This window comes from Borostomias antarcticus (genome assembly GCF_949987555.1).
Source record: "Borostomias antarcticus genome assembly, chromosome: 27".
NCBI classification, from domain to species: Eukaryota; Metazoa; Chordata; class Actinopteri; order Stomiiformes; family Stomiidae; genus Borostomias; species Borostomias antarcticus.
Genome location: NC_140260.1, coordinates 3,420,313 through 3,432,450, shown reverse-complemented (window position 1 = coordinate 3,432,450; position 12,138 = coordinate 3,420,313). Strand labels below are relative to the sequence as shown.

The 12,138-nt window shown below is 44.5% G+C and overlaps 1 protein-coding gene across 1 annotated transcript in view; it reads left to right on the top strand.

The window, feature by feature from the left end:
* LOC311326393 (NACHT, LRR and PYD domains-containing protein 3-like) overlaps positions 1 to 12,138 on the top strand; it is a 138,723-nt gene that overhangs the window by 110,051 nt on the left and 16,534 nt on the right. The window contains exons 8-9 of the mRNA XM_084459284.1: positions 9,147 to 9,320; positions 10,076 to 10,125. Coding sequence (XP_084315410.1) covers positions 9,147 to 9,320; positions 10,076 to 10,125 — 224 coding nt within the window. The remainder of the gene's footprint in view (positions 1 to 9,146; positions 9,321 to 10,075; positions 10,126 to 12,138) is intronic.

Below are 12,138 nucleotides of genomic sequence, written 5' to 3'. Positions count from 1 at the left end.
AACACCCTTGCCGTGGCGCCCCGCCAAAGTTTGACATTTCGCCATAAAACACGAAGTCCTCATAACTCCTCCATACATTATCCAATTTGTCCGATATATCTCACGCTTCATGACGGTTCTGTCCTGAACACATCTATGTGTCAGTATTGCGTCATACTTATAGCGCCACCTATTGGTGAAACAGGAAGTCCTCATAACTCCTCCATACATTATCCCATTTGTCCGATATAGCTCACGCTTCATGACGGTTCTGTCCTGAACACATCTATGTGTCAGTATTGCGTCATACGTATAGCGCCACCTATTGGTGAAACAGGAAGTCCTCATAACTCCTGCATACATCATCCGATTTGCACCAAATTGCTGATGCTTCATGAAGGTGGCCTTCTGAACCCATCTTTGTGTCGGTATTGAGTCACACTTACAGCGCCACCTACTGGTGAAACAGGAAGTCCTCATAACTCCTCCATACATTATCCAATTTGTCCGATATATCTCACGCTTCATGACGGTTCTGTCCTGAACACATCTATGTGTCAGTATTGCGTCATACTTATAGCGCCACCTATTGGTGAAACAGGAAGTCCTCATAACTCCTGCATACATCATCCGATTTGCACCAAATTACTGACGCTTCGTGAAGGTCACCTTCTGAACACATCTATGCGTCGATATTGAGTCACACTTACAGCGCCACCTACTGGTGAAACAGGAAGTACTCATAACTCCTCCATACATTATCCAATTTGTCCGATATATCTCACGCTTCATGACGGTTCTGTCCTGAACACATCTATGTGTCAGTATTGCGTCATACTTATAGCGCCACCTATTGGTGAAACAGGAAGTCCTCATAACTCCTGCATACATCATCCGATTTGCACCAAATTACTGACGCTTCGTGAAGGTCACCTTCTGAACACATCTATGCGTCGATATTGAGTCACACTTACAGCGCCACCTACTGGTGAAACAGGAAGTACTCATAACTCCTCCATACATTATCCAATTTGTCCGATATATCTCACGCTTCATGACGGTTCTGTCCTGAACACATCTATGTGTCAGTATTGCGTCATACTTATAGCGCCACCTATTGGTGAAACAGGAAGTCCTCATAACTCCTGCATACATCATCCGATTTGCACCAAATTGCTGATGCTTCATGAAGGTGGCCTTCTGAACCCATCTATGTGTCGGTATTGAGTCACACTTACAGCGCCACCTACTGGTGAAACAGGAAGTACTCATAAGTCCTCCATACATTATCCAATTTGTCCGATATATCTCACGCTTCATGACGGTTCTGTCCTGAACACATCTATGTGTCAGTATTGCGTCATACTTATAGCGCCACCTATTGGTGAAACAGGAAGTCCTCATAACTCCTCCATACATTATCCAATTTGTCCGATATATCTCACGCTTCATGACGGTTCTGTCCTGAACACATCTATGTGTCAGTATTGCGTCATACTTATAGCGCCACCTATTGGTGAAACAGGAAGTCCTCATAACTCCTCCATACATCATCCGATTTGCACCAAATTGCTGACGCTTCATGAAGGTCACCTTCTGAACACATCTATGCGTCGGTATTGAGTTACACTTACAGCGCCACCTACTGGTGAAACAGGAAGTACTCATAACTCCTACATACATTATCCGATTTACTCCAAATTGCTCATGCTTGATGAAGGTCGCATCTTGAACACATATGTAGGTCAGTATTGCGTCATACCTACAGCGCCACCTACTGCTTACAGGAAGTCCTCATAACTCCTACATACTTTGTCCGATTTACACAACATTTCTCACGCTTCATCAAGGTACTGTCCTGAACACATCTATGCGTCGGTATTGAGTCACGCTTAGAGCGCCACCTACTGGTGACAGGAAGTTTCTGTCAGTACTGGACACCGAAATAGCACAGCCTTTAACGGCGCCACACCCCGACCCGCGTGGGGTGCGAGGGCCCGCTCACTGCTGCTCGCAGCACTAGTTAGGGCCCGAGCACTGGCGGTGCGAGGCCCTATTGAAACTCGAAGGATTATTATTATTCTTCTCCTTCTTCTCCTTCTTCTTCTCCTTTACTCCAAACAAATGCCTTTTAGGCGGCCTGAACATCGATGAAAACGGATGAAACTTTGCAGATACGTCAGTCCCGGTGAAAAATTTGATAATTCATGGGTGACGGAAATAAGTGTGGCAAAACGGCTCAAGAGCGCCCCCTGGAAAGTTTAAAATGGCGAGCCCCACCTTTCAGTTTGATGTAGGCGAACGAAATTCAGTGGGCATATATGTATTTCATCGAGCCACACTTAAATGTCTCTTGGAGCTATACCCAACATGCAACAGGAAGGCCGCCATTTTGCTCTTAATGTGCCATTTTGTCCTTGTTTTGACCATTTCCGTGCCTCGTACTTCGACGAACTCCTCCTACAGATTTCATCCGATCAACTTCATATCGGGTCAGCTTCATCTTAAGACCTTTGTGATCAAAAGTTATCAAAAAAATTGAGTTTTCACCAAACACCCTTGCCGTGGCGCCCCGCCAAAGTTTGACATTTCGCCATAAAACACGAAGTCCTCATAACTCCTCCATACATTATCCAATTTGTCCGATATATCTCACGCTTCATGACGGTCCTGTCCTGAACACATCTATGTGTCAGTATTGCGTCATACTTATAGCGCCACCTATTGGTGAAACAGGAAGTCCTCATAAATCCTCCATACATTATCCAATTTGTCCGATATATCTCAGGCTTCATGACGGTTCTGTCCTGAACACATCTATGTGTCAGTATTGCGTCATACTTATAGCGCCACCTATTGGTGAAACAGGAAGTCCTCATAACTCCTCCATACATTATCCAATTTGTCCGATATATCTCACGCTTCATGAGGGTTCTGTCCTGAACACATCTATGTGTCAGTATTGCGTCATACTTATAGCGCCACCTATTGGTGAAACAGGAAGTCCCCATAACTCCTCCATACATTATCGGATTTGTCCGATATATCTCACGCTTCATGACGGTTCTGTCCTGAACACATCTATGTGTCAGTATTGCGTCATACTTATAGCGCCACCTATTGGTGAAACAGGAAGTCCTCATAACTCCTGCATACATCATCCGATTTGCACCAAATTGCTGACGCTTCATGAAGGTGGCCTTCTGAACCCATCTATGTGTCGGTATTGAGTCACACTTACAGCGCCACCTTCTGGTGAAACAGGAAGTCCTCATAACTCCTACATACGTTATCCGATTTACTCAACATTTCTCACGCTTCATCAAGGTACCGTCCTGAACACATCTATGCTTCGGTATTGAGTCACGCCTAGAGCGCCACCTACTGGTGACAGGAAGTTTCTCTCAGTACTGCACACCGAAATAGCACACCCTTTAACGGCACCACACCCCGACACGCGTGGGGTGCGAGGGCCCGCTCACTGCTGCTCGCAGCCCTAGTTATTAGGGCCCGAGCACTGGCGGTGCGAGGCCCTATTGAAACTCGAAGGATTATTATTCTCCTTCTTCTCCTTCTTCTCCTTCTCCTTCTCCTTTACTCCAAACAAATGCCTTTTAGGCGGCCTGAACATCGATGAAAACGGATGAAACTTTGCAGATACGTCAGTCCCGGTGAAAAATTTGATAATTCATGGGTGACGGAAATGGGCGTGGCAAAACGGCTCAAGAGCGCCCCCTGGAAAATTTAAAATGGCGAGCCCCACCTTTCAGTTTAATGTAGGCGAACGAAATTCGGTGGGCATATGTATTTTATCGAGCCACACTAAAATGTCTCTTGGAGCTATACCCAACATGCAACAGGAAGTCCGCCATTTTGCTCTTAATGTGCCATTTTGTCCTTGTTTTGACCATTTCCATGCCTCGTACTTTGACGAACTCCTCCTACAGATTTCATCCGATCAACTTCATATCGGGTCAGCTTCATCTTAAGACCTTTGTGATCAAAAGTTATCAAAAAAATTGAGTTTTCACCAAACACCCTTGCCGTGGCGCCCCGCCAAAGTTTGACATTTCGCCATAAAACACGAAGTCCTCATAACTCCTCCATACATTATCCAATTTGTCCGATATATCTCACGCTTCATGACGGTTCTGTCCTGAACACATCTATGTGTCAGTATTGCATCATACTTATAGCGCCACCTATTGGTGAAACAGGAAGTCCTCATAACTCCTCCATACATTATCCAATTCGTCCGATATATCTCACGCTTCATGAAGGTTCTGTCCTGAACACATCTATGTGTCAGTATTGCGTCATACTTATAGCGCCACCTATTGGTAAAACAGGAAGTCCTCATAACTCCTCCATACATTATCCGATTTGTCCGATATATCTCACGCTTCATGACGGTTCTGTCCTGAACACATCTATGTGTCAGTATTGCGTCATACTTATAGCGCCACCTATTGGTGAAACAGGAAGTCCTCATAACTCCTCTATACATTATCCAATTTGTCCGATATATCTCACGCTTCATGACGGTTCTGTCCTGAACACATCTATGTGTCAGTATTGCGTTATACTTATAGCGCCACCTATTGGTGAAACAGGAAGTCCTCATAACTCCTGCATACATCATCCGATTTGCACCAAATTGCTGACGCTTCATGAAGGTGGCCTTCTGAACCCATCTATGTGTCGGTATTGAGTCACACTTACAGCGCCACCTACTGGTGAAACAGGAAGTCCTCATAACTCCTACATACGTTATCCGATTTACTCAACATTTCTCACGCTTCATCAAGGTACCGTCCTGAACACATCTATGCTTCGGTATTGAGTCACGCCTAGAGCGCCACCTACTGGTGACAGGAAGTTTCTCTCAGTACTGCACACCGATATAGCACAGCCTTTAACGGCGCGGCACCCCGACACGCGTGGGGTGCGAGGGCCCGCTCACTGCTGCTCGCAGCCCTAGTTCTACCTTCTTGCTTCTCCTTCTCCCCAAACAAATGCCTTTTTGGCGGCCTAAACATCGATGAAAACGGATGAAACTTTGCAGAAACATCAGTCCCGGTGAAAAATTTGATAATTCATGGGTGACGGAAATGGGCGTGGCAAAACGGCTCAAGAGCGCCCCCTGGAAAATTTAAAATGGCGAGCCCCACCTTCCAGTTTGATGTAGGCGAACGAAATTCGGTGGGCATATGTAGTTCATCGAGACACACTAAAATGTCTCTTGGAGCTATACCCAACATGCAACAGGAAGTCCGCCATTTTGCTCTTAATGTGCCATTTTGTCCTTGTTTTGACCATTTCCATGCCTCGTACTTCGACGAACTCCTCCTACAGATTTCATCCGATCAACTTCATATCGGGTCAGCTTCATCTTAAGACCTTTGTGATCAAAAGTTATCAAAAAAATTGAGTTTTCACCAAACACCCTTGCCGCGGCGCCCCGCCAAAGTTTGACATTTCGCCATAAAACACGATGTCCTCATAACTCCTCCATACATTATCCGATTTGTCCGATATATCTCACGCTTCATGACGGTTCTGTCCTGAACACATCTATGGGTCAGTATTGCGTCATACTTATAGCGCCACCTATTGGTGAAACAGGAAGTCCTCATAACTCCTCCATACATTATCGGATTTGTCCGATATATCTCACGCTTCATGACGGTTGTGTCCTGAACACATCTATGGGTCAGTATTGCGTCATACTTATAGCGCCACCTATTGGTGAAACAGGAAGTCCTCATAACTCCTCCATACATTATCGGATTTGTCCGATATATCTCACGCTTCATGACGGTTCTGTCCTGAACACATCTATGTGTCAGTATTGCGTCATACTTATAGCGCCACCTATTGGTGAAACAGGAAGTCCTCATAACTCCTACATACATTATCCGATTTGTCCGATATATCTCACGCTTCATGACGGTTCTGTCCTGAACACATCTATGTGTCAGTATTGCGTCATACTTATAGCGCCACCTATTGGTGAAACAGGAAGTCCTCATAACTCCTACATACATTATCCGATTTGTCCGATATATCTCACGCTTCATGACGGTTCTGTCCTGAACACATCTATGTGTCAGTATTGCGTCATACTTATAGCGCCACCTATTGGTGAAACAGTACGTCCTCATAACTCCTCCATACATTTTCCGATTTGTCCGATATGTCTCACGCTTCATGACAGTTCTGTCCTGAACACATCTATGTGTCAGTATTGCGTCATACTTATAGCGCCACCTATTGGTGAAACAGGAAGTCCTCATAACTCCTGCATACATCATCCGATTTGCACCAAATTGCTGACGCTTCATGAAGGTCACCTTCTGAACACATCTATGCGTCGGTATTGAGTCACACTTACAGCGCCACCTACTGGTGAAACAGCAAGTATTCATAACTCCTACATACGTTATCCGATTTACTCCAAATTGCTCACGCTTGATGAAGGTCGCGTCCTGAACACATCTGTATGTCAGTATTGAGTCATACTTATAGCGCCGCCTACAGGTCAACAAGGAAGTCATCATAACTCCTACATACATTGTCCGATTAACTCAACATTTCTCACGCTTCATCAAGGTACCGTCCTGAACACATCTATGCATCGGTATTGAGTCACGCTTAGAGCGCCACCTACTGGTGACAGGAAGTTTCTCTCAGTACTGGACACCGAAATAGCACAGCCTTTAACGGCGCCGCACCCCGACACGCGTGGGGTGCGAGGGCCCGCTCAATGCTGCTCGCAGCCCTAGTTACATTTATGCTTTCATGATTTTAGAGCGCAATAAACATTTTCCAGGATTCCAATAAGTCCATCCATTCATCCAACTTTGTGCTGAGCGCAGCGCAGGCTGGTAGCCTACTGTCAAGGCTCACGACTGATCCACTCCCTTAACACGTCTCGCAACTCCCCAGACCATCAAGAGAATTTCAATATGAAAGACCTTGGGATTCCAGGAGTCAAGGCCGTTTCAGACGGGGAGCGACATTCCGCCTGCGTTCTCGCTCGGATCAGCGGGGGACGCACGCGTCCTGCGCGCAGCGGGGAAAGCTGACTACAATTCAGCTCTTGTCGCGGGCGGGCGTGTGCAGCCTAGTTCCATATGAGAACACTCCTCGGTCCAATTCCGTATAGTAGATCCGCCTGTGTACTTTCAACGAATGTATTATTAGACATAATATCATAATAATATAAATAGCCTTCAACGACCTCCTGAGCTGCCTGCCTGATGGTCTCAGGGCTAAAGAGACCGCGCGTCGTTTTCCTCACCCTAACTATTGGCATGCTATCAATGAAAGAAAATACATTGTAAATAAACATGGTTTTAGGCTATTGTTTTTATGTAGGCCTATAGGTTAAGCTATTTGTGTTCATAAGGTAACGTCATTGTAAACGAAAGTAGCCTATAGCCTATAATCCAATTGACTGGAACCAGGGGGTTTGACAAAAGTTAAGAGGCAAAATAATTTGTCTTGACTGCATTCAAGATGTATCTTTCACATTAAAACTACATACAAAGCTGGGAATGCTAAGAAAATTGCATATGTTTGCAAACTAAAACAAGTGAACACAATTTTACAATCGAAAAATGCTTATGAGGCAATTATTTTACTTATATGGGGCAAAAGTGGTTTCTCTTCCTGCTTCTGCCTAAGCCCTCCACAATACCACAACACAACGGTGTCATGTTTTACCGAAGGAGAAGTGAAGAAGACGGTAGCTAGCAGTAGCTAAAGCCGTAGCTAATGTTAAGATCATTCCTCTAGCTGCTTTGCTGCTAATGCGAGTTCGTCTCCGTTCCTGCCCGAGAAACAGAAGTTGAACTAATAGCATCAAAATCAAAATAGCTACAGGAATCATCGTTGTAAAGTTAGCTATCTGCTTTTTAGCCACCGACAGCTACCGTTAATATTATGGAAGCTGCTGCCGTGAGCTAACTTGCTATCACGGTCTTATCGTGCAGCTTCACAGCCTGCTATTAGCAGACAGCACTAAAGTTGACAAAATCACACTTGCACATCATTAGAATTCCAACCATTTATATGGGATTTATCATTCAACTAAACATGGAACCTGAATACTACCTGATATTTCAACCTGCTGCCATCAGTGATCGGCGCGTCTGCTTGTTTGAGTCATGAATATCTTACGCAGTTACATTCCATGTAGTGTCCCAAAACTGTTAAATCATTCCCTATGTAGTTCACTATGAGTAGCACTCAATACATCCATGGTAATAGGGAGGGAGTGAGTGAACCTTTCAAACACATCTCTGGTCATCTCCGTTAGCCATCTTACTCGTCCTGATGCCATGTTCCATATGAGAACACTCAGCCTAATGTATTAAACTTCTACTTGTCCCGACAGTTAACAGATATAGACCTGGCGACAGTTACAGAGATAGAAACTATAAATAGATAGGCTTTGTTCGTAATAATTAAATTACAACCAGACAGAGAACAAGGAGTTTGAGAACGGTAGGCTCATCTAATGTGCGAGATGAGCTACAGCAATGGGTCAATGAGTGGTATTACTGCGCCCCTATGGGCAGGCGAGCGGTGGTGCGGAATGCCGTAAAGCGCCTGTTAGAATACCGCGGGTCAAGTTACATTCTTATGTTCCCACATCTGTACTGTGTGAGGGGGGGCGTGGGTGTTTCCATTTGAATAGGATGAGACGTCTAGCTAGCAAGGAGGTGAGAGTCAGTCGCTGCTTTGCTGATGAGAGAGTGGCTGTTATGTGTGTAGAGATCCCAAATATGGCAGTGAGTGGGTCAGGTCTGAGGTCGGTGTCGAGTACTGAGTTTACCGTAAATTTCGCGCCAGAAATCTGTCAACTCATGGCAGGACCAGAACGTGTGTGTGTGATTAGCAGGTGATTGCTTGCACCGATTACAGGTGTCATCAGTCTCTGGGTATATTTTTGCAAGAGCATTCTTATTTAGCATGGGTTACAAGGAAGAGAAAGCATATCAAAAATATTGACTGACAAAAAAGATCACTTTGTATTCAAGAATCTGACAATGTGTGAACCAGGGCAGATCCAATGTTCAAATATTTGTCTGTAGGAAGATGGAATATAATCCTTCAACTCTCTCTTTTCACCAGCAGAGGGTAGTAATATGTTTTTACAGGCTGTCGGGCTGCATGGTCACAGAGGAAGGCTGTGTCTCTCTAGCCTCAGCTATGAGGTCAAACCCCGCCCACCTGAGAGAGCTGGATCTGAGCTTCAATCACCCAGGAGACTCAGGAGTGAAGCTGCTCTCTGCTGGACTGGAGGATCCACACTGGAGACTGGAGAAACTCAAGTAAGAGGAGAGTTTTAAATCAAGTGGAAGAAAATCACCCAGTGTCTCTTATGTAGCCCCCCTCTCTGAACTAGATGGTCTCAACTTTCACAGCCTACGAGTCTCTTGACAGAACAGACACAAATCACCCTATAACCAGAAGGGCACTTTGAGAGTGCAGACCTCCACCCATGATGCATGTTGTCAGCATGTGCAGTAGCATTAGAGAACCTAGAGGAGACAAATGTCAACAATATACTGGTGGTGCATCAGCTGGGGTTGGTCCAACAGGTGCTCTCCAGCTCTGCTCTCTGATGTATTTCAGCTACCTAGATAGCTACATATGACAGGACCGACAGCAGTAATCTGGCTAGCTATGAGCATAACTAGCTAATTCAAAGCAGTTGATCTTTGCCTTCATGACATGATTCAATTATTTTGGTCCTCATACCCGCAGAAAATACAGGGATAAACAGCCATGGATGTATTAAACATGGCAAAGTACCCGTAGGTGCTGGTCTGGTCTCTCTGGCATGGGCAACAAAAGTGAAAAATGATTTTTCAATGAATTTGGATCCTCCCCGTGATTCAGATCCGCTCTCTCTAATTGAATGGGTTCTTCCTTGGCTCTTGCTACAGTCACCCTTCCACAGGAAAATAGGTCTGGTAGTTTTTGCATAATCCTGCAATCTACCTGTAACTAACAAACACATAAAGCCCAAAACTGGTGACGTCTCATTGCATCATCCTCATCATTCCTCTGCTTATTCCTACAGTGTGGATCATGGTGGAGAGATCAGGATCAGACCTGGACTTGTGAAACAATGTGAGTATTGACATTGACATTGATTATTCATGTGTCTTAACTGAAGATGAGTTCACCACCATTATCTACTTGGGCATAGAAAACAGGGGTCATACAAAATACAATACAATCTGTCACAACTGTTCAAACACCTAAGAGCTGCTTACACTTGAACTATATGCATAGTGATGGGTACATACGCACACACACACATACACACACTCACGCACGCACGCACACACACACACACACACACAGCACACACACACACACATATGCACACACACACACACACACACACACACAGCACACACACACACACACACACACATATGCACACACACACACACACTCACAGCACACACACACACACACGCACATACATATGCACACACACACACACACATACACACACACACACTCACAAACACACACACACACACACACACACACACACTCATAATTGTTGGATGAGCACCACGTCATGTCCAGTCCCTGATCAGAATCCGGTGAGAGGAGAGGTTTTTAGAGCCCTCTTAAGTGGTAATGACGGGGATCTGCTCCCACTAAGCTTTTGTATCAGTGTTGGATCCTCTGATGCTGTTGTTGGTATCCATAGAGAACAGGTGGATGGAATGATGTTAATACTCTGCTCATTTGTTCTGAGGAAGTTGGTGATAATCTCACTCTTCTAATGGTGCTAATGTTTCCATAACAGTGCTTTTCAGTGGCGTGTGGTGCGAGTAGCCAAGGGAGGCAGTGCCTCCTCCCAAATCTGAAATGAAACAAATAATTGATAAAGCAAGATTAAAATAAGAAAAACTGTAAAAATATATATCTACATTTAACATTCATGGATTACCCAAAACATTTTATCCTGGACAGTCATCAATCACAGTGTCTTTAGGTTCACCCTCCAAAACATGTTTCTATCAAACCCAGAATCAAAGGATTTGAATACTCAAGATGACTCTGTGTGTGAATTAGCTCATGCCTGGTTAGAATTGAGAGTTCTAGCTGCTTTGTATGTGTGCTTGTATTTTCTGTGTATTTGTTGGAAAGGGGTTTATTGATGATTGGCCTACACTGCATGTCAGTGTGGTTGTGCTGGTGACTGTTTGTCATCCATGGCAGAAGAGTTCACAGTGCAGTGGGACTCAGAGCTGTCATTATTGCTAAAGTCTGGAACCTTGTGAGACCATCCTGGTCCCTGGAGAGAAACAGACTGTGAGCTTGTGGGGTCAGGATGGTCTCTTGAGGTTATAGGTCACAGCTTCCTTGTCTGTTTTGGTGTGTTTGTGTCTTTAAGTGTTTCAGACGAAGGGAAAGAGGAATGTGAGTTAAGTTGGGCTACAAGGTGAAGAAGCCTCCTCCCTTGGCTCTCCTGACTTGGGGAGAGGGTCTGTCCTTTCCATAGGTCATGAACTAGATAGGGAAGCGTGTGTGTGTGTGTGTGTGTGTGTGTGTGTGTAGTTGGGGGTGATAATGTAGGCTAGTGAAGTGTAAAGTTGTCACTAATATGACTTAATGATAATTTATTGTCTCCACAGTCTCTCTCTCTGTACCCAGACTTGGGTCTGATTCCCACAGGCGTCTTTTTAGAATGTCTCTGCTTGTCCTTGGGTTTACGTCTGACCTGGTCCAAAGTCAATTCATGTATATTCATGTTGAAAGACAAAGACAGAGAGAGAGAGAGAGAGAGGGGGGGGGAAGGGTGATTTGGGCATGTTTATGTGTGTAGAACCTGGGAAGTGTGTGTGAGAGAAAGATGTGTGTGTGTGTGTGTGTGTGTGTGTCAGTGTTAATTTTGACAGCAAATTATGATTTTGTTTTAGTCATAGTCTTTTGACTAAAATGCCATTTAGTTTTAGTCATATTTTAGTCATCTGACTTGTTTTAGTTTTAGTCTAGTTTTAGTTGACTAAATATCATTACGATTTTAGTTGACAAAATCTACCATAGATTTAGACAACTCAAATTTAACAGGCTTAGTTCAATCAATCAATCAAGTTGGATTTATATAGCGCCCTTCAT